We start from the raw sequence: 23035 nt of genomic DNA, 5'->3' as shown, positions 1-23035 counted from the left end.
TACTAGTAAAAGAGAAATATTAGGACAATGGACAGAAAGCACTCTGGTGCACTTAGGCACGCCCCTTAATTACCTCTTAGGAAAAAAGCATGCATTTTTTAGGAAAAAAGCATGCATTTTTTAGGGGGGAAAGCATGCATTTTTAGGGGGGGATACATGCATTTTTAAGGGGAAAAGCATGCATTTTTTAGGGGGGGGAAGCATGCATCCTTTGCTAGCCCAGGAATGACCCGGAAATGAGCATTTTCTAATTGCGGCAGGCACGTCTATTTTATTCCGACCTGGCAAACAATTTAAATTTGCATACAGTTGCATTTCAGATAGGCTGCTAAATTGTGATGCAAAAAATTATCAAGTTTCACTGCTTTTAAAAGCATTATTATTATTATTATTTATTAGATTTGTATGCCGCCCCTCTCCGAGGACTTGGAGCGCCTCACAACAAGCAATACAAAATACAAATACAGTACAATATTGAAAACAGTTTTAAAACCCTTATTAAAACCAATCATGCGACCCAAACCAACCAACGGCAAAAAAAACCCCCAATGTTGTTTGGCTTTTATTTATCTTACCAGGTGTTCTCTGATGCGAGTAGGCTGTGCATCACCATATAACATCTGCAGAATTGTAACTTCCCTTTAATCCAATCTCGTCGTTGCTTTAAACACTTTTCTTTTAAGCCTAGCTTGTATTCTAGCTAGCAGGAAAATTCGGGATGTGGAATATGTGGAAAGGGGCCAGCGAATGTCAATGGTCCCTGAATCCAATTCCGTATAATTCCCAAGCCATTTTTTCCATGTAACCTTAGGACACTTTTTCCTCCCTCCTCCTCCAGGTCCTGAACGCAGTGTAATACAAAGGAACACAGAATTTAAAGACGCCGCATTTCTACTTTATCCACGGCGACTCTTTTCTAAATAGAACTATTTTTAAAAATCGAATATTGTCATGAATTAATTTGGCGGAGGGATTTTAACCATTTACAGCGACGCTGTTATACATATCTTCCAGAGGATTTAATGTACACCTGGTTCAGTGAAAGAGTTACACTACACGTTACAAGATTTATAACTAAGACTACCAGGAAAGTTTTTTTCTTTTACAATTGAATTAGGGAGTCCCAATAAGGTTTGACCACCTTGGGGGTTGAGCATTAACTTCGCTCTTTTCCACTAAAATTTGCTGACTGGGTTTCCGATGTGAACCCGCAATGCGGTTCGAAGCGTGGGAGGCGAATCTACACTTTTCATAGCTTTATATGCCCCTTGTGTTGGAGCGCTCGGGAAGGAAAAGATACCTCAGGCCTCGCCAAATGGGGAAAGGAGGCGGGGCATAAGCGAGACCAGCTGGGCCGGAGGACGCGAGCGCGGACCCCTGCGTGGTGCGTCGTCGTCAGGGAAACGGAGAAGCCGTTGGCCGGGAGCCGTTTGAAACCGGGAAAGGAGGCGAACGGCTGATCTCCGCTTACTCCGCTGCGGAAAGAAGGATAGAGGAGGCAGGGACGCTTAATGACCATTCATATTCCCTCACTATAAAAAAATATATCACGGATTGAACATTGGAAGTCCTCGGTTTACAATGCTTCTTTTAGTGACCGAAGTGACACTGAAAAAAGAGTTTTAATTACCGTTTTTCACACTTAAGGGACCTTCGTAGCAACCCACAATCATGTGATGCTCCTACTTAGGGCGGTCGCAGTCCATGATTTCTCCCTTTGGCGACCTGTTGACCAGCAAAATCAAGGAGGAAGCCAGCTTCGCTTAACAACTAAATAATCAAGGGGGGTGATTCCCTTAACAATTATGGCAACGAAGGTTATAAAATGCGGTAACCTCACTGAACAAATGTCTCACTTAACAACAAGAGATCTAATAAGGGGTTTACGTTTATGATTTGGAAAGAAATATATCTGTAATAACTTGAACTTTTTGCTTTTGTTTCTACTTTCTATTCTATATACATCTTGAATTGAAGTACATATGTTTATTTCTAAGATACATAAATTAGTAGAGCATGAAAAATATCAATACTGAAAATTGCAAATTGAATATTGATTAGGAAATAAGGAAAGGAAGAGAGAGCAAGGTATCTGTAAATTTTTAAAAAATGTGTATGTATTTATTTGTACCTGTTTTTTGAACCTATATTTCCTAATAAAAATTATTTTTTAAAAAAAATTAGCTCAATTGCGGTTGTAAGTTGAGGACCACCTGTAATTGATATCATAGGGTTCCTGGTGGGGAGGGGGAGGAATAGGAGATTTTATGACCTTTGTTTGGCGCCGTGGGTAAGTGAATCCTTGCCAGTTGATAAGTTAAGAACATGGTTGTTAAGCGAATCTGCTTTCCCCACAGACTTTGCTTGTCAGAAGGTCGCAAAAGGGGATCACATGATCCCAGGACACTGTGACTGACGTCATAAATGGGAGTCAGTTACCAAGTGGCCAAATTTTGATCACATGATCATGGGGATGCTGCAATGGTTGCAAGTATGAAAAATAGTCATAAGTCACTTTCTTCGCTGCTGTTTAAATTTTGAACAGTCCCTAAACGAACTGTTGTAAGTCGGGGACTGCCTATAAAACAATTTAGTAAGACTGCATTAATTCTTCTCTTTCCTGTTACCTGTCTCCTTTTCTACTTAGGACTGTAACTGCTTGTTATCTTTACAATTTATATTGTTTTAATTTAATTTAATTAATTTGACTTCTATGCCGTCCAATCCCTTGGGACTCAGGGCGGTTTACAACAATAAAAATGTGACACAATGTTACTAAATGTTACAAAAGTCAAATATTAATTAATAAAAACAATAAAACTCCATTATAAAACAGTAGAACCCCATTTATTTCATTTCTGATTCATGTTGATTGCTTATTTAGTATCCTATGACTATTGCTAAGTGGTGTATCTTACTAGTTATGATGAATGTGTTTTAAGATGTCTACAATCAGGATTTATAACTTACAGCTTTTATGTACAATGAGAGCACTGAAGACAAATCCCTTGTGTCCTCAAACACATTTGGCCAATAAAGAATTCTAAAACCTGTTACAAATGCCTGGTCTTCTGTTCTAGGTGACAGAACTGAAAATGTACCCACCCAGTGAAAAAGCTGCATTAGAAGAGGCAATCGCAGCAGAGGAAAATGACCAAGAAATAAAAAACTGCGAGCAAGCGGTCTGCACTTCCAGCAGTGGGGACAGCTTAATTAAAGCAGGTAGCGGATCCCAGAAAAGAATGGTTATAAATTCCATTGGACCATGGAGTATTGGTAAAGTATAATAGCAATAGCATTAGCATTTAAACTTATATATCGCTTTACAGTGCTTTTACAGACCTCTCTAAGCAGCTTACAGAATCAGCGTATTGCCCCCAACAATCTGGGTCCTCATTTTACCCACTTTGGAAGGATGGAAGAATGAGTCAACCTTGAGCCTGTGGTGAGATTTGAACTGCTGAAATACAGCTAGCAGTTAGCTGAATTACTCTGCAATGCTGCACTCTAACCACTGTGCCACCCTGGCTGTAATGGCTCTGTTGCAAACACCCCAGTTTGACATGTTCTTCTCTCTATATATATATTTTCCCTCCCATTTCATTACAGTTGATGCCTAAAGGTTCACGTTTGACTCAGCCTTCCATTCTTCCAAAGTCAGTAAAATGAGGACCCATATTGTTGGAGGCAATAGGCTGACTATAAGGAGTGCTGTGGTGTGGCCTAGAGGTGGAGTTCTCGCCTCACAATCAGGAGGCTGTGAGTTCAATCTTATTTAGAGTCAGATATTTCTTTCTCTGGGCACAATGAGAATACAGTGATCCCTCGATTAGCACGGTCTCGATTAGTGCGAAACGCTACAACACGGTTTTTCAAAAACTATTAATTAAAAAATAAGTCCGCAGTTTTTTTTCTACACCACGGTTTTTCCCGCCCGATGACGTCATACGTTAAAAGTGTTGGGACTGAGTGGCATACAGTACTGTACATACTGTACAGAAGAATTAATGAATGAATGACTGAGTGAATGAAATTCAAACACAGGTGAGGGCTGGGGGGTTTTATTCTGTCATTACACAGTACAGTACAGTATTTAAGTGCTTTTTGAGAAAGGAGGGAGAGAAGGGAGGGAGAGAAGGGAAGGAGGGAGGGAAGGAGGGAGGGAAGGAAGGAAGGAGGGAGGGAAGGAGGGAGGGAAGGAGGGAAGGAAGGAGGGAGGGAGGGAAGGAGGGAGGGAAGGAGGGAGGGAGGGAAGGAGGGAGGGAGGGAAGGAGGGAGGGAAGGAGGGAGGGAAGGAGGGAGGGAAGGAGGGAAGGAAGCCATTGCCATTGCCGCCAGCGCTGCCCCAAGAAAGCCGGTGAGAGGAAGGAAGGAAGGAAGGAGGGAGGGAGGGAAGGAGGGAAGGAAGCCATTGCCATTGCCGCCAGCGCTGCCCCAAGAAAGCCGGTGAGAGGAAGGAAGGAAGGAAGGAGGGAGGGAGGGAAGGAAGCCATTGCCATTGCCGCCAGCGCTGCCCCAAGAAAGCCGGTGAGAGGGGCGAATCGGGCGGGCGGGGGGTAGCGGCGAGGAGCCCGGAAAAATCACCATTGCCAGCCTCCGAACTTGCGTCGCTCCACCATCTGCGCATGTGCGGCCATGGAAAAAAGGGCGCGCATGCGCAGATGGTGTTTTTACTTCCGCACCACTATAACGCGGAAAATCGATTAGCGCGGGAGGTCTTGGAACGTAACCCCCGCGCTAATCGAGGGATCACTGTATATCTGCTGAGGAAAATGTTGGAGTAACAGTTTACAGAAGCTAGTCCACCCAGATAGCCACAGCAGCTAACCAGCCTGCCTCAGACCAGGATATCAGGAACCTTTATCTTGAAGATAATTGAAGAACGTACTCCAGAGTTTCTTAGGAAAATGTTTATTCATTCATTCATTCATTCATTCATTCATTCATTCATTCATTCATTCATTCATTCATTCATTCAACTTCTATGCTGCCCAATCCCAAAGGACTCAGCATGGCTTCTTTTGTAGCAAATCTACAATAACTATTTACACTGGGTTCTGCCTGGCCCCAGGCCACCCAGAAACGAAGTAATTAATTAAACACACACACACGCAGGCTTGTAAAAATAAAGCAAAGAGGTGTTATTTATATTCAGAAGGCTGCAAGGGAGTTTCAGAGCAATGTTAGTTTAAGAGTTCAGCAGATCAGATTTGATAACTCAAGTCAATATAGAAGCCTTTCTGGCTTACGTCAGCCAAAACTCATGGCTTAAATGTCAGAATGTCCAAAGATATCCACGAAACCACAATTCATCAAAGTCACTCCAAGAAATGAACGGATAAACTCCCACATCGTCATCTGCAAAACTCCCCTTTTTCAAGGCTGTGAAAAAGCCTTGCGCAGCTTGGCGTCCCATCATTCTCCTAACCCGAAAATTGAGAATAGGATTATTCATTATATCCTCCCCCTCTGATTCAAAGGAAACCCTGTCTGGAGATCTGATTGGCTCCATTTTCCTCTCTTCGTCTTCAACCCTTTCCTCATCCCTTTCTCCTTCTGGTTCACTGACTGATTCCTTCTCCAGCCAGACGGGTGCTCTGTGATCAGACGGCTCCCACTCCTCTGAGTCAAAATCAGCCGCCATAGGAGCTGGCCTGAAGCCAACCACAACACACTGTAGCTCTCTAGTAGTTAATATACAAAGTACTGTACTCACAATTCTCTACCTACCATTCTCAGTTACAATATTTAGCTTCAATTCTTCATCCACCACAAGCCGCCTAATTTACAAGCCACTCTAAACCATACAAAGCCATAATACCTTCAAGCCAAGCCACAGGCCACACCTATGCAAAGGTGCATTATGTACTTTTGTCAGCGAATCAGGTTACATTACAATTTGCATATTCACAGTGCCTAGGCAGTTTTACAGTATATGTGGCAGTGGTGATTATTCAGCCAATAACACAGACTAATAAGTATAAAGATTATTTACAATGCACACAATAGATTAATCAGTAAACAGTTAACTACATACATATTCAAGTCAAACAATCATATACAAATCAGATATCAGAATATACAGTTCTATACGTAAAGCAGCAAACCAAAAATATTCTCACAGAGTTCCATACAATACCATAAGTATAATACAGGAACCAATATTTAGCACACAGCAATATATAGCACACAGCAACAATTTAGCACACAGCATTATTAAGCACACAGCAATATATTAGCATTAACAAGACTAATCGCAATAGCTACCAACAACCCAACAACAGAGCAACACATCTGTCTCCCTCTTATGGCTAATTGCAGCCTAACTCTTAAAGTAACATTATACTAATTCCTCCAAACATACAATGCTGTTTAGTTAATATATTGACAAACCCAACCAGTGAAGTATGTAGTACTGACAAGGAGACCAAAGTTGACTCATGCTGCTGCAAATTTGTCCACACTGGCTTTTATCTCTTGCTCTGATCTAGTATTCAGGGCACAGTCGTCACCAAAGAGGAGGTCATTGTAGCACAATCTCCATTATCTTGATGATTATCTGGAGTATTCACAGGTTGAACAGTTTCCCATCGGTCCTGTATCTCAGGCTAACTCCCAAGGAACTGTTCTGGAAGGCATCTGACAGCATGGCTGAAAACATTATTCTGAACAAGGTCGGTGCAAACACACACCTTTGCGTGACACCGCTTGTAACAGAAAAGGCCTCTGAAGCTTCTCTGTCATCCAGAACATGAGCAGTCACACTGTCGTGGAACTGATGTACCATCAGGATGAAATTATCAGGGCAACCTAATTTTGACATGATGCACCACAGACCTTCACGAGTTACAGTGTCAAAAGCCTTAGTGAGATCCAAGAAGGTGGTGTACCATTTACAATTCTGCTCTTGACACTTCTCTTGGAGCTGTCGGGCTGTGAAGATCATGTCCGCAGTGCCATGCTCTTTGTGGAAACCGCACTGTGCCTTGGGTAATAAACCCTGTTCCAGGTGGTCAGTCAGTTAGTTCAGCAACACTCGTGCAAGGATCTTGCCTGCGATGGAAAGCAGTGATATTCCTCTATGATTATCACAGACTTGTCAATTCTTATAGAGTTATATGATGGACACACCTTTCAGTTCCTGAGGAATGGAACCTTGATTCCAGAAAGATTGGAACAGCTGAGTGAGTTTGTCAACAAGCACTACACCGCCATGCTTATAGACCTCCGCTGGTATCGCATCAGATCCTGGGCCCTTGCCAGTGGACAGCTGGCTGATGGCCTGTAGGATTTCAGTCTTTGATGGTGGGGAGTCCAGTCTGTGGTTGATATCCACCTGGAGCATTCTATTGATCACCTCATCATTGATGGAAGATGGGTGGTTCAATACAGATTGGAAGTGCTCAGCCCATCGCTGTAGAATCAGCATCTCCTATTGATGCTAGCATAATTCAACAACAACTGCCCTGTATCTTGACTCTCTGTCTCTGTCCAACTCTTTAGAAGAAAAGCCTCAACTGCTTGAAGGAGAGCAAGGGGAAGAAAAGGATATTAGCTATGAGGATCCAAAACTGAAAAGTGGTGATGTTGACTATAGCAATGGAGAACCAGGTAATTTCTTCCTTTCATTCTCGTTCAGTCTGTTCCATTGCAACATAACAAGCACTTTTAAGAAGATAAGATTCGATTTTCTGGGTCAGCTCAGGTTTGCATTTTAGTCTGATATTGTGTTTTCTACAATGGCTACCTGGCCTTGGCTAGCACAATAGAGCAGCCTGCCCCATTACATTCCCAAGCCCTGACAAATCTAGGCTGGGTTCAGATATGTTAGCAATGCAGATAAAGGTGTCCCCTATCAATCACATCTGACTCTAGGAGGTGGTGATCATTTCCATTTCTTAGCGTGGGAGTCAGTGTTATCGGAAGGTATTTCCATGGTCATGTGGCCAGCCTGACTATATGCAGAGGTGCACAGAATACTGTCACCTTCCCATCAAAGTGATATCTATTTATCTACTTGTATTTGCATGCTTTTGAACTCCTAGGCCCTTGGTGGCACACAGAGCCATAACTGAGGGCATGCAAGGCATTGCCTTATGTTAGCTTCAGCACATGCACACTGAGAAGCTGGCTTTAACCCTTTCGGAGGGCGGGTGGATGCCTTTTTCATCCTCCCCAAGCTTCAGGAAAGCCTTTGGAGCCTGTGGATGGGAAAAAATGGGCCCAGCAGGCATACCGGAAGTTCATTTCCAAACTTCTGCTAGGCCCATTGGGCTCACCATCCACAGAGTGCGGAGGCCTCAGTGAGGCCTGCATGCATGGGGGCGAGGGGGCGCAGGGGGATATTGTGTGCATGCACAGGGGGAGGGCATTGCATTATGGATGTGGGCACATGCACATGCACTATTGTGCGCACACCCTTTTGGCATCCAAGTGGGGGGGGGGAAAGGTTCACCATCACTGTCCTAGGGAGGCAGGAGCTAAGGCAAGGAATGAGAACTCACCCCACCGCATGGCACTCGGGTCTTGAACCCAGGCTGTCAGCTTTCCAGCTAACAAGCTCAGCTTCTTTAAACACTCAGCCAAGGGGCTCCCTGTGTTAAACATATCACACAAACAGATATTCCTTGACTCACAACCACAGTTGAGCCCAAAATTCCCATCACTAAGTGAAACAGTTCAGTGAACTTTTGTCCCACTTTATGGTCTTTCTTGCCACAGTTCTTAAGTGAATCACTGCAGCTGTAAAAAGGCTGTTAAGTGACTCTGGCTTGGCAGTCCCATGTGAAGCAGTCGCCAAGCATCTGAATTTTGATCATTTGACCATGAGGATTCTGCAATGGTCCTAAGTGTGAAAAATGGTCAATGAGTTACTTTTTTCAGTGCCGTTGTAACTTCTAATGATCATTAAATGAACTGTTGTAAGTTGAAGATTACCTGTAATTTGTTTAACCAGGTTTTGTTGAATTGAACCACAGTGTTTAAGGAGTGGGACACATTATGGCAGAGTCTGCTGGGTGTGTACATTCACTGACCAGATCAGGGGTTGGCAACCTTAAACACTCAAAGAGGCACAAAGGTCCTAACAGGAAGCCCCCCGTTCAATTCTGGAGCAGACTGGAAATCTGGTTTCTTCACCATAGAGTCTCCTGCTAGTGTAGTGTCCTTTTTCCTCTACTAGTCTCTCAAAATTGTGGTGCTGACCAGTGACAGGGAGCTGCAGCACAGGGATGAAAGAGGCACATGTGGCTCCAGAGCCACAGGTTGCTGACCCCTGGTCCAAATGATGCAAAAACTCTGGCATAAACACATAGCTGGGAAAAATGCAGACTCTTTCCTACTTAATTTCTGTACATCTGGCTCCTATTAAAAAGCAGAAACTGCATTTATATAGCAAGAACAGGAGATAACCACACATAATGTATGCTCTTTTTTTTAAAAAAAATGAAAATATGTTCATGTCTCTTTTCACCAAGAAATTCAGGATGATATACCAATAATCCTATGTCTGGTACATTTTACAATCTTTGTTTTCACAACTGAATTCCAGACTGAATTTTAGTTTTCACTGTAAAACTGAATTGTTTGAATCTGAAGAATTCAAATGTTTACTGCTGTGTTTAATGTTCAAGCAGCACTGAAAAGAGAAAATTCTGGGAGTGTCACTGATCAACAGACTATTGAGAAGACAAATAATAATCATAAGCCAGCACTTAATTCACCCTTTGGAGAATCAGACTTAAACAAATGTGGCTTGAGGTAAGATGATGGTGTTGTTTTTTTTGAATAAAGGTATTCCTTTTTTGAGGAGAAAAACAAAATTGCTAGAGCTAATTAGGAATAGTTGAGAGGCGAAAGCAGAATCACAGTTTACTTCCTCAGTTATTTTACTTGTAAGAATGAATCGTGACAAAGTGTCACATCTATGCTGGCCCTGATAGTTGAACCAAATTTTGGATGCAGAGTTTAAGAAAATGTTAAAATTTAGCCGCTGGGCCATTGGTACATGGTGAATTTTAAATACATCTTTGCGCTGCTGATTAATAAAGTAATAGTCTTTTCCAAATAATCCTAAGATTGACACTTCTTGTTAATGTTTTAGAATGACCAAAAAACTGTTGAGGGATCTCTGCAAACAACACAAGTTATATGTGACTCCAAGTTTGAATGACACCCTCTATCTCCATTACAAAGGTGAGAAGCCAAATGTTTGAAACTATAATGCATTTAAATAATTGGGCATTTGAAAAATAAGGGGGGAGGGAGGGAGGGGAAGGGAGGAAGGAGGGAAGGAAGGAAGGAAGGAAGGAGAGCCGAGGTGGCACAGTGGTAAGAGTGCAGTATTGTAGGCTACTTCAACAGACTGATAGCTGCAGTTCGGCAGTTCAAATCTTACCAGCTCAAAGTTGACTCAGCCTTCCATCCTTCTGAGGTGGGAATAATGAGGACCCATTGGGGGCAAATATGCTGACTCTGTAAACCACTTAGAGGGCTGGAAAGCACTATGAAGCAGTATATAAGGCTAAGTGCTAAGGAAGGAAGGGTGCATCTATAATCCCTTCTATATTGTGAAATCTTTCCTAAGCCTATACATTTGAGATTTAACCATCTTCAGGGCAAATTGAAGGGTTTCTCATCAAATGAGGACTGCACTGCACTGCACATCCTCACATGTGAGCTGTTCCTCTCTTGTGTTCACAAAGAGCATCTTTGAACATTCTCTCGGCGTTTCAATTCCTGTAGGATTTGATCGTTTGGAGAACTTGGAAGAATATACAGGGCTAAGGTGCCTGTGGCTAGAATGCAACGGCCTAACAAAGATTGAGAACCTGACTGCGCAGACAGACCTGCGTTGCCTTTACCTGCAACTCAATTTGATCCACAAAATTGAGAACCTGGAACCTTTGCAGAAACTGGACTCCCTGAACCTCAGCAACAATTACGTGAAGACCATTGAGAATCTCTGTAAGCATCTTTGTTTCTTAGGAAATAAGACTTGTTATTTGACTACGGTATAATTTTGCATTGAGATTGTCTGATGGATGGAGACAGATGATAGATAGATAGATAGATAGATAGATAGATAGATAGATAGATAGATAGATAGATAGATAGATGATAGATAGAAATAAATAAATAAATAAATAAATAAATATAAGGAGGGGGGGAAATCTCTGTACTAAAACACAGAGCAAAACAGGGGAAGAGCCTTCTTTGTGGTGGCTCCGACCCTTTGGAACTAACTCCCTCTGGAGATTTGCACTGCCCCCACCCTCCTGGCCTTCCAGAAGGCTTTGAAAACTTACCTTTGCCAGCAGGCCTGGGGCCGCTGAACTTTAACATCTTACTGCGCCCTTTATTATGACTGTGGTGTGAGTGGGTAGGGCTGTATGATTTTAAATTTGGGGGGTTTAGATTGTTTTAAATATTGGACTTCTGAACTGTATTTTTATATGTTCTGAGCCACCCTGAGACCTCAGAGAAGGGCAGCATATAAGTCCAATAAACAAACAAATAAGCAAACAAACAAACAATAGTTCTGGTACTTGAAAAGTCAAGCTCTTAATAGGTGATGTTTGAGGCACCCCTCCTGTTTCTTCAGCAGATAATCTAAATTGCCCTTTCTCAAACTCAGACCATTAGTTGAGTCTTGCATCACACTAATGATTTCTTTGACTTTGCTTTTTGAAAATAATCACAATTGGCTTGCTTCCCATAACATACTAAGCCATTAACTATGTAATGCTAACCTCCAGTTGTCTGCATTCACTCAATAAATTAAGCCAGTGATGGCAAATCTATGGCACATATTCCACAGGTGGCATGTAAAGCCCTATTGGAGGGCACGCGAGGTGTTGCCCTGTGTCAGCTCCAGCGTGCATACACGCATTGGCCAACTGATTTTCTGTCATCGCTGGTATAAGCTTAATATACTTTCTCTAAAGTAAATTTGGAAAACACATACACACAAAAGTCTTTACAGGATGGTTAGTATTTTCCTAGCAACTCTAAGGCTGTACAATGCTACCAAGAGGCACAATGATCATTCCAGACAATTTGCAGAAGAAATTTATCTCAGGGCATTTTAACCGAACTACTGTGATTTTTTTCAACAGCTTCTTTGAAAGTTCTCCACACCCTCCAGATTGCTCACAATATGTTACGCACAGTGGAAGACATACAGCACTTGCAGGAATGCCCAAGTATTAGCGTGCTCGATCTCTCTCACAATAAGCTAGATGATCCTCATATTTTAGAAGTCCTGGAAACCATGCCTGATTTGGTAAGCAAATATCCAGCTCTTAGGCTCAATGTGGCCTACTTCACCCATATTCAGCAAAACAGAGAGCTTCTTCCAGATTATTATTATAACTAGCCCTCAATTTACGACATTTCTATTGCTAAGCAAAACATTTGCTAAGTGTGTTTCGCCCCATTTTACTATTGTTTTTTTCCCACAGCTGTTAAGCGATTAGCTGCAGTTGTTAATTTAGTAACACCATTGTTAAGTGAATCGGGCTCCTTGTGGACTTTGCATGTTGGAATCCTGCAAAAGGGGATCATCCTGGGGGCAAGGTGTCCCCTCGGCGCATCTTGGGAGTCCCGCGGGGGCAGAGCCCGGCCAGAGAGAGATTTTGCAGAAGCAAAAGACAGAAGTCCCCACGGGACTCTCAAGATGCACCGAGGGGACGCCTTACCCAGTTCTTCGCAGCAGCAGAGTATCTTCTTCTCTCTCAGGCGGAATAGAACTCGGCACCTGCGTAGGGTTGAAAAACCCTGCACGGCAGGCTGTTGCTGTTGCTGGGTGGGACAGCGCGTACCCATGCGCTTTAGGGGGAACACTGCATGTGACCATGGAGACACTGCCACCATCGTGAAGACATGTCAGTTGCCAAGCATCTGAATTTTGGTCACATGACCATGGGGGTGCTGCAATGATTGCAAGTGTGAAAAATGGTCAAAAGTCACTTTTTCAATGATGTTGTAACTTTGAATGGTCACTAAACACATGGTTGTAAGTTTCTGTTGTGGTCCACCTGTGCCCTGCAGAGCTGGCAGTACAGCTGGACAGAAAAGAGGCTGGGCAGGAACATGAGCCAGGCGTGGAGTCTGGAGAAGGCTCTGTGTTGGAACCAGAGATGGGACCCAGGCCATCTGGGAGTTTTGTGCTGACTCCAGAGCCTCCAGAAGCTGACATGAGCAAGGCAGGGAATAGGGGGAGCCTGTTCCCAGTGCTTCCATGTGCAGAGCTCCAGAAGGCAAGAATAGTTGAGGAAGAAAAGGGTGACTCGGGAATAAGACTTAGAGATGACTGGCCCCTCCCATAGGACATAAAAGAGGGGCAAACAGATGTAATCGTTGCAAGAAGCAACTTGGTTTGATTCTGGTCGGTGTAACTCATTCTGACTCTGTGTTCTGTTTGGCCTTGCAAAGCTCCTTGCCAATTAGATCTTTAGCACCGTGTCAAGAGAGAGAATTGCTGGTGCCTATCAGCCTTCTTCCGAAAGACTATGGCAGACTTCTATCAGACTAATGAACATTATTTGGAACTTATTAGGGCTGGGAATAAGCATAATTCACAGCCATTGAAATAAGAGGGTTTGGGGGACAACGTTTATGTTTTATGATTTATCAGGAAGCCTAGGTCAGAACAATTTATGCTAACATAGCATTATTTTTGGTTTCTGGAGTTAACATGTCTATAGGTAATGCTTTTCAAAGAAGGGAATAAAAGAAATCCAGGGGGGAAAGTTTGCATAAACAGGGCAAGTTATGGGATTATATCTTATACAATAAAGGATTGAGAGCTAAGCCTACATCGTAATGTGGCTAGGAAATACAATGCATGAAAATAAATGAGATAAATGGAGAAAAACAAGACACTGAAAGTTAGCTTCTCAAAATGTAATGTGTAATGGCTTTCCTAAAACTTGTTTTCTTCTACAGCGTGTGTTGAGCCTAATGGGAAATGAAGTCATTAAGAAAATAACCAACTATAGGAGGACACTTACTATCCGATTAAAACAACTGACATATTTGGATGACAGACCAGTTTTTCCAAAGGAGAGGTAAAATAAGCAAGGAGATTATTCTTTCTCAGCCTCACTAGTAAAAACAAAAATCATAACAATTTAGTTCTAACTGTAGATGCGTTTCACATTTGTATATCAAGTGATAACAAAAGAATGTTTAGAAAACTCAGTGCAGAAACTCAGTGTACAAAACCCCTGGAGCTAAACCAAAAGGACTTCTTCATAAATTCCCTCTGGAGACATACTTTTCCTCCAGAGAGGCAGCACACAGTTAGATCTCCTTGCACCCAGAAGGTTGAGCGAGGTTCCTTTAAAACGAGCAATGGAGGCACAGCAGCCTAAGAAGCCTCTCTTTTGCATTGCAACCAGTTTGGGTCACGATATTATAAAAAAGATATTGAGACTCAGGGAAAGAGTGCAGAAGCTAAAACATATGAGGAACAATTGCAGGGATTGAACATGAAAAAGTGGATTAGATGACAGGACAGCAGTGTTCCAATATATGAGGAGTTGCTACAAAGAAGAGGGGATCAACCTATTCTCCACAGCACCAGAAGGTGGGACAAGAAGCAATGGATGGAAATTAATCAAGGAGAGAGGCAACCTAGAACTAAGGAGAAATTTCCTGACAATGAGAACAATTAATCAGCAGAACAGCTTGCCTACAGAAGTTGTGGGTGCTCCAACATGGGAGATTTTAAAGAAGAGATTGGATAGCCATTTGTCTGAAATGGTATAGGGCAGTGAGGGCGAACCTATGGCACGGGTGCCACAGGTGGCATGCAGAGTCATATCTGCTGGCACGCGAGCCGTTGCCTTAGCTCAGGTCCAATGTGCATGTGTCTGCCGGCCAGCTGATTTTTTGCTCACACAGAGGCTCTGGGAGGGTGTTTTTGGCTTCCAGAGAGCCCCCATGGGGGAGGGTGTTTTTACCCTCTCCTGGGTCCAGCGAAGCCTTTGGACCCTGGGGAGGGTGAAACACGAGCCTACTGGGCCCACCAGAAGTTGGGAAACAGGCCGTTTCCAGGCTTCAGAGAGCCTCTGGGAGGTGGGGGTGGGGGAAGCTGTTTTCATCCTCCCCAGGCATTGAATTATGGGTGGGGGCACTCACGAATGCGCAATAGTGTGCTTGAATGCTCTTTCGGCACCTGGGGGGGAAAAGGTTAACCATCACTGGTATAGGGTCTCCTGCTTAAGCAGGAGATTAGAGTAGACGACCTCCAAAGTCCCTTCCAACATTTATGCTACACTGTATAGGATCTTTCCACCGAAATGGCTGAAACCCACTCCCAGATAATCTGATGGAAATCTTCCTTTTCCCTCCAGAGCTTGTGCAGAGGCCTGGGCTGCAGGGGGGCGTGAAGCTGAAAAAATAGAGAAGGAAACGTGGGAATCGAACGAAAGGAAGAAGATACAAGACAGTCTGGATGCCCTCACTGCCGTCCGAGAAAAAGCCAGAGAGAGGAAAAAACAGAAGGAAATGGGAGAAATGGATAGAGGCTCAACCGATGACAAAGGTTTGTGACTTTTATAGGCAGGTGTATATAGACCACACTTAATCACATTCATGTTTTTAATTATTTAATTAAATTTTATGCCATCCATTTCCCCTGTAAGTGACTCTGGGTGGCATAAGTACATTCATCCTGCTACCCTGTTTTCTCAACAAATTAGCCTAAAACAATGCCACTAAAAGCTCATAAGACAATATTCTTGTTTAAATATATTGGTTGATAACTTTAATTCATTCAGTTTGCATATTTAGTTTATATTATTATTATTATTATTATTATTATTATTATTATTATTATTATTATTATTATTATTTTTCAACAAATGCAAGAATTAAGCCTACCGGCAGTTTGTTTTTAATCTGTTATTTGGACCATTCTAGAGACAATCCCATCTTCAAGCAACGATGCCATGGCCGATAATGGAGTAGAGACATTGGATGTTTTGGAGCCACTACAGACGAAGCAAAAGATTGACAAATTTGTGAAAGACACTCTGGGCGCCCACGAAGAAGCTCTAGCTGCAAAGGAAATCTTGGGTGATCAGTCGAGAAGATCAGAGAATAATCCAGAGCAGCAGGAAGCACAGGAAGCAGAATTGAATGTGGTTCCTGACTTTACACCTATTGAAAAAGGTAAGGGCCTCTGCAGACAAGAAACCAGTTGGGATGCTAAACAATATGCAGAGTGGGCTTGAAGAGAAACCCATACAAATTGTTTTGGACTCAGAAACCCTTCATTCAGTGACTGTAGGAAGCTACAGCAACACTAAAAAAGGGAATTGCAACTGGTCCTTGCACTTAGAATCCCTAGAGCATCTCCTCAGTCATTACCTGCCTACTAAAAAAAATGTTTCTTTTTATTTTCACGTACACTGAGAGCCTATGCACCAAAGACAAATCCTTTGTCCAATCAGACTTGGACAATAAATCTATTATATTCCTATTCCATTATTTTCTATTCTATTTTACTCTATTCTGTAAACAGAGACTCTAAATCAGAGGTCTTCAAACTTGGCAACTTTAAGACTTGTGGACTTCAACTCCCAGAATTCTCCAGCCAGCTTTCTGGGAGTTGAAGTCCCCAAGTCTTAAAATCGCCAGGTTTGAAGAACTCTGCTCTAAATGTTGTGAGTGGTCCACGACCGGGTCAGTTAGTCACAGATTCTGAGGATGATGGTAAGGTCTGAGTCAGAGGAGGAAGGAGACATGGGAGATCAGGAGCTCCTATTAGATGCCTGGATCAGAAGGTCATGAAGCAGACAGGAATATCCTTATGGGAAAAGGTTCTGAGTCTGAAAGAAATTCTAGACAGTTATATCTCTAGGAAACAGTTGACCACATCCAGACACTATATAAAGGAGGATTTCTGGGTAAAGGGGTGTGGTGTTTCAACATTCGTAATGGTGGCAGTCCTAGATTCGGGGTTCCAGAAATGCCTCGCTGGCAACCTGCTATTATTATTCTAACTTCATTGAGCAGAGCTGCAGTTGTGTGAGCAAAACCTGGAGAATTGTGAGTGTATGTGTGACCGAAGAACTATGATCTCACTGAGGAATGTGCTAACTAACTTTGACTCTTGGTGGCTGCCCGGATTCTTATCTTTTAGCCAATTTGATAAAAGCTGCCAAAATGGACTGTAAGGCTGGAATTTGCTTGTATAAAATCCTGTTTTTCATATAGAAGTGTTTGATTCAAAATCTCAGTGCGTGGATTCTTCCTTTGTTCAGATCTACGTAGGCCAGAGTAGAACACTAAATTCCATACCTGTCTGAAAATTTTAAGGAATACAGACCAATACAGATCTAATATATTGTAATTTTACATATACTCTCTCCTGGCTATTATTCCATAATATTTTTTAAAAGTAAATAAATTTACTAATTTTCATGCAAATTTTTAGTTTGTGTAATGTTGCATTGCAAAGGTTTATACAGGTAGACCTCAATTCATAACACTTTATTTAGCGACTGTTTAAAGTTACCGCAGCAAAGAAAAAAGTGACTTATAATAATAATAATTTATTAGATTTGTATGCCATTTCTTACCAGTCGACTGTTGCAGCATTTTCATGGTCACATGATCAAAATTCAAACACTTGGCAACTGCCTCATATTTATAAAGGTTGCAGTGTCCCAGGGTCATGTGATCATTTTTGAGGCTTTCTGACAAGACAAGCCATTCACTTGACTTAACGTAACAACTGCAGCGATTCAATTAACAACTCTGGCAAGAAAAGTCATAAAGTGTTACCAAATGGCTCACTTAGCAACAGAAATATTGGATTCAATTGTGGCCATAAGTCGAGGATGATCCTGTATTCTGCAAGCTAAGTGAGATATTATAGGATTTGAAATAATCCAATATGTATCTTGGCTCAGGAAGCGTAAATTTGCTCAGCTCATTTACAAATGTGGAATGGATGGTACTATCCAATATCCCTTTAAAAGAGAGAGAGAGAAAGCAAACTAAATCAGTAAATAATTAACTTAGTAGTGTAAATATGATGATTTTCAAATATATTAAAATGGAACAATTATATCAGTGAATAATAATTTAAAATGTTAATGGAAAAAAATTATATAAGTATGTTGATGATAAAAGCATGATTACATCATCACCCTAGGTTATATAGTGTAGTTGTATGGTATTGTATTTCATTGCATTGTTTTGTTTTATCTATTTTTTATACATGTTTTTTTTGTTTTTAAATGTAAATAACTCAATAAAAACTATTTTTTCCAACATCCCTTTTTATTCAAGGGAATAAAAAAATAATAGATTATTAATAGATTAACCCATGTTATTGCCTTGAGACAAGGGATCTTAGGTTACCACCACTAGGGAGCAGCATTGTGAAACTATTTCCCCCAAATTCTGAGTCTACTTATGCAGCCTCCAGGATCACTCTAGCAAGCAATTTTTTATCAGACATAAAACATAGCAAATCAATTTTATTTATTTCATTCATTATCTACAAGTCAAATTTACATGGCTGCCCCATCACCAAAAGGGACGCTGGGTGTAATTGTATAACTGAACGGTAACATTTTGCTGTTAGAGGTTAGCCCTGGGATTTAATGTAATTTGATTGATTTATATGCCACTCAATCACATGGGACTCAGAGAGTTTGTTTCCAGAAATCTAGACCTGGTGGGAAGGAGACTAAAGGTGTGTTGTAGCTGACGGCCCTGATAATAACTGAATCCAAATTTGTTGAAGATTTTTTCATCTCTTTCTTTAGAAACAGTTTATAAGTTCGCCACTGAAGGTCCACTGCAAACTGAATGCACTGATTTAACAGATATTGAACACATTACGTTGGACGTGCCAGAAAAACTTTTCCTTGATGTAAGTTTTAAGTTTTAAATGCAGGATAGGAAAAGTGGGGTGAAGCACAGAGCTGGGAGGGAAACATGTTCCATGACATTTCTCTTCCCTAACCACCACATTATCTTGAAAAGCTCATTTTCTTCCATAAACATTTGGATATTTTTCAGGAACTTCCTGATTTAGAAGATATAAACACCCCCAGCGAAGATTCACCGAAGGAGGACATCTTATCCAAAAAGGTAATTTTCCTCCCACCTTACCCCCCAAGTTAACAATTGCCACAAATTGGGTTTGTCATGTTTACAGCCATCACAACTTACAACCATAAATGGGCAGGCTCCATTAGAGTTATAAGCCGAGCAACCCTTGTATACTTAATCAAAAGTAATTCAAATATGCTACTAACACAGTTATTTCTTTTCTGTTTGTACCAATTTTGAAATGGAAACATATTAAAAATACCTTTACAAATATAAAGCAATGTGAAGAAGAATAGACTTCAATATTAGAAACTTTAACAATGCTGCCAAAGCCTTTCCCACAGAGAACCATTCTTCTAAGATGGCAAATAAGTTAAGATGATATAAAATAGACATTATTATTTATTATTAGGCTTGTAAGCAGACATTGCAGATAAATTCCTTCCAAGCTTAAAAAATTGAATCCTTTGGAATTTCCATAATAGCTGTTCTGACACAGCTTCCTAATAACAGGCCACAGCACAAACAGCATTCTTACAAACTATTTTTAATAGTAATAGCTGCTAATTGTCTTACGTAGCAATCTTACTAAGTTCAAAATAAAAGATAAAGGATAAACAAGTCTTTTCTGTGCAACGGCTATTATTTACACCATTTTTCAGAGTATAAGACGCACCCTAGTTTTGGGGGAGGAAAACAATGAAAAAACAAATCTGCCTGACTCTCAGCAATTTGCATCCCAGCAAAGAGCAAATAGCACAGATGATATATACTGTTTGCTGTGTATTTCTGTGCATGTGTTCCTGACCAATAGAAATAGCAAAAAATGGAGAAATTATGGCAGTATATTAATGGCAGAAAGTTTTTTGAGAACCATTCCTAACCAAATCACAAGGGAGTCCAGTTACTATAAACAATTTTAGATTTATTTATTTACTTTAGGAAACAAAATGTTTTTAAATGATGTGAATCTTGGATACCACGTTCTATTGAAAGTAGTCCTCAACCATATGTTTTGTGACTGTCCAAAGTTACAATGGCCTTGAAAAAAGTGACTTATGACTGTTTTTCACACCTACTACCTTTGCAACATCCCCCTGGTCATATGATTAAATTTCAAACACTCAGCAACCAGCGCATGTTTATGACAGTTGCAGTATCCCAGGGTCATGAGATCCTTTTCCAGCCTTCTGACAAGCAAAATCAACGGGGAAAGCAAATTCACTGAACAACCATGTTACTAACTTAACAACTGCAGTGATTCACTTAGAAACTGTGGCAAGGAAGGTCATAAAATAGTGCACAATTCATTTACCTTATCTTGTTTAGCCACAGAAATTTTGGGCTGAATTGTCATAAGTCAAGGACTATGTGAGGACTAAGATTCCTGAGGGAAATATGCTGACTCTGTAAACCGCTTTGTCAGGCCCGAAGCCAGAATGCTTGGAGGTTTTGGCCTGCCACATTATGCTGTTCTTTTGGAATGTTGCTTGCTGTGGGAAGAGGGGAGGGGCGGTTGCATGAAGAGTTAGATAGACAAAATAAATTCCTTTTAGTGTTTCAAGGTCATGATTTGTCAGCACTGGGCCGGAAGAAGATGGGCATGTATGGACCTGGTGGCAGAAGATTAGTGGTCCATGTGACGAACTTGTGGGTGTGAAACAGGAGAATGAAAACCGGAAGTAGAAATCCTGGGGAAATCAGATTAGACGTGCCAAGATGGCTCTAAGAATATATTGGAACTTTGAGGAAGTATTGCCTTGGACTCTGATTTAAACTTAGATGTTAGTTGGAATGTTGACTCACTTAGAAAGGGTTGTAAAACACTGTGAAGCGATATATAAGTCTAAGAGTTAATGCTATTGCTATATGTAGTAGAAATCCATTTAATGCTATTTGTTTCATTTTTACAGCAAATATCTCCTCCCAAAATTGAAGTCATTTCTGAAACCAGCCATGACAGAAACTGTATTGAGAGCAACGTCGCCACATCTGACAATTCACTAACAACCGAAGTCTTAAACTCAATTTTTTCAAAAGATTCTATGGTACCTGAAGTCGATGTCAATGAAACCAGTAGGTCAATTGTCCAAGATCTTCTAACACCGCAAGAAAAAAATGAGGAACAGCAAGCAAAACCTCTAGGACCTTTAATTGAAGACATCACTCCTGAACTTTCAGAGCCTTCACAAAGTGATCAAAATGGACCAATTCCAAATGATCCCAAAAATGTAGAGATTCAGTCCGGATCACCTTGCCTAGGTAAATTTACACATACAAAACAATGACCTGAGTGAGTCCATAATTGTCTGTTTGTGGCTCTCAATAATGTTGGGACACATCCACTTAGTAACTTTCCTTCTTCTTGGAACTGCTCACTCAAATAGACCTAGCTTGTACTTCTGATATATGTACAAGGTACAACCTAAATGTCTATGAAAATTCTCAGTCATAGTTGTCTGAAAGTTAAGTCATGACGACTGATTATTATTTATGTATTATTTATTTATTATTCATGCTTATATTCCTTCTGGACTCTGGGCGGCGTACAACAACATATAAAGAACAATAAAAACAATGTAAAAAACTCCGTTAAAAAGCATTCATAACTTCTAATGGCGTCAAAGGTCGGCTGAGCAGCCTTTCGGGGCATGCTCTGCTCCCTGGGCTACTCTGAAGTTACTCACGGAGTGGGGGTAGGGGTGTCATGGAGATTGATATTTATTAATTAATTGGATTTATATGCCACCCCTCTCCGAGGACTTGGGGCGGTTTACCGCATATAGAGGAAAACAATATAATACAATGTCCTAAATCCACTTAATCTAAAATGCCCAATTATTAAAAATCAGGCATTCCCACTCAGACCACAAACATACATAGCATTCATTGGGCAGGGGGCTAGAGTCTAATAGCCTCAAGTCTGGCAGCATAGAAGAGTCTTCAGGCTTTTATGAAGGCGAGGAGGGTAGGGGCAGTAATTTCTGGGGGGAACTAATTTCAGAGGGCCCCCACAGAGAAGACTGTTCCCCTGGGGCCCGCCAAACGACATTGCCTAGTTGATGGGACTTGGAAAAGGGCAACTCTGTGGGATTTAACCGGTCACTGGGACTCATGTGGCAGGAGGCAGTCCAGTAAGATGCTGTGCTGTGCTGGCTGGAGAATTCTGGGAGTTGAGGTCCACAAGTTTTTAAGTTGCCAAATTTGAAGATCTCTGTCTTAGAAGAACCTCTAAGATTCTAAGCTGAGCTGGTAACCAAGATGAAAGGAATTCGATGAGGTGGCATACTCAAGTGATCTCTGTGCATTTTTTGTCTTTCCTCTTTTTTGCTGGAAAATGTGCTTAGGAAATGCGCTTGCTTGTGCTTAATTAAATTCTGCATCATCTCAATGTCCCATGTGGAATCCCTTCCACAGCCAATCCTCCCTTTGAGAAACCTTTGAAAGACAACAGCTTCACCTGCCTAGGCCAAGAAAACTATTTTGGTGTTTTTTTTAACCTCCAACAGATGCAGAGCAACCAGTAGTAGGAGAGAGTGAAGATGCTGAGCAGGCGTTGGACTGAGGAGCGAGACGGAGAGGCTACATCCTGAGGGTTTGACCTGCCTGATCCCTCTCCTTCAGGTTCTCCATCTGCCACTTGATTGCCAACCTGTGCATGTGATAGCCTGGACCGAGGACATCCAGAGCTGCCCGTGGCATGGAAGCCTCTTTGGTGGCTCCTCAAGAATTAAAGTAGGAATTCATTTTTAAGTTGTTCTGTTACCACAATGCAGTTAAAGCACTGAATCGAAAGAGAAGTCTCAGTTGTTTTGTCCCGCTAAAATCCAATGTTCCCCAGTTTTGTTGCACTCTGCCTTCCAGTTCAGCAAGGTATTAAAGTTGCCGTTGCATATTTCTCCTTGGATTTATTTCTAAATGTAATTCAGCTTCAATAAAGGTTTCTGTTCTCCAGTGA

General features: G+C 41.5%; 2 protein-coding genes across 10 annotated transcripts in view; one reads left to right on the top strand and one right to left on the bottom strand.

The window, feature by feature from the left end:
* Positions 1–1706, bottom strand: part of HSDL1 (hydroxysteroid dehydrogenase like 1) — a 17279-nt gene extending 15573 nt beyond the window's left edge. Inside the window, exon 1 of one of the 2 annotated variants that reach the window (XM_070760542.1) lies at positions 1631–1706. In XM_070760542.1, the coding sequence (XP_070616643.1) occupies positions 1631–1673 (43 nt within the window). In that variant the 5' untranslated portion in view covers positions 1674–1706. Of the gene's footprint in view, positions 1–575; positions 833–1630 lie in introns of those variants that run through there. The other variant, XM_070760543.1, reaches the window with a different exon arrangement.
* Positions 1316–23035, top strand: DNAAF1 (dynein axonemal assembly factor 1). Of its 8 annotated transcripts, none has more exons than XM_070760539.1 (14): positions 1316–1498; positions 3081–3222; positions 7504–7611; positions 9636–9759; positions 10103–10194; positions 10744–10965; positions 12117–12283; positions 13948–14069; positions 15360–15550; positions 15928–16179; positions 18789–18895; positions 19045–19116; positions 20991–21339; positions 22587–23035. In XM_070760539.1, the coding sequence occupies exons 2-14, from the start codon at positions 3096–3098 to the stop codon at positions 22640–22642; spliced, it is 1989 nt and encodes a 662-aa protein (XP_070616640.1). In that variant the 5' UTR covers positions 1316–1498; positions 3081–3095; the 3' UTR covers positions 22643–23035. The 8 variants fall into 8 exon arrangements, with proteins under 8 accessions (XP_070616640.1, XP_070616641.1, XP_070616635.1 ...); XM_070760540.1 differs by having other exon boundaries at positions 1316–1506; XM_070760534.1 differs by having other exon boundaries at positions 1350–1498; positions 3081–3276.

This window comes from Erythrolamprus reginae, chromosome 9 (genome assembly GCF_031021105.1).
Source record: "Erythrolamprus reginae isolate rEryReg1 chromosome 9, rEryReg1.hap1, whole genome shotgun sequence".
Taxonomy (NCBI): domain Eukaryota; kingdom Metazoa; phylum Chordata; class Lepidosauria; order Squamata; family Dipsadidae; genus Erythrolamprus; species Erythrolamprus reginae.
Note: the sequence above shows the minus strand (reverse complement) of the source record. Positions and strands in the feature narration are given on the sequence as shown.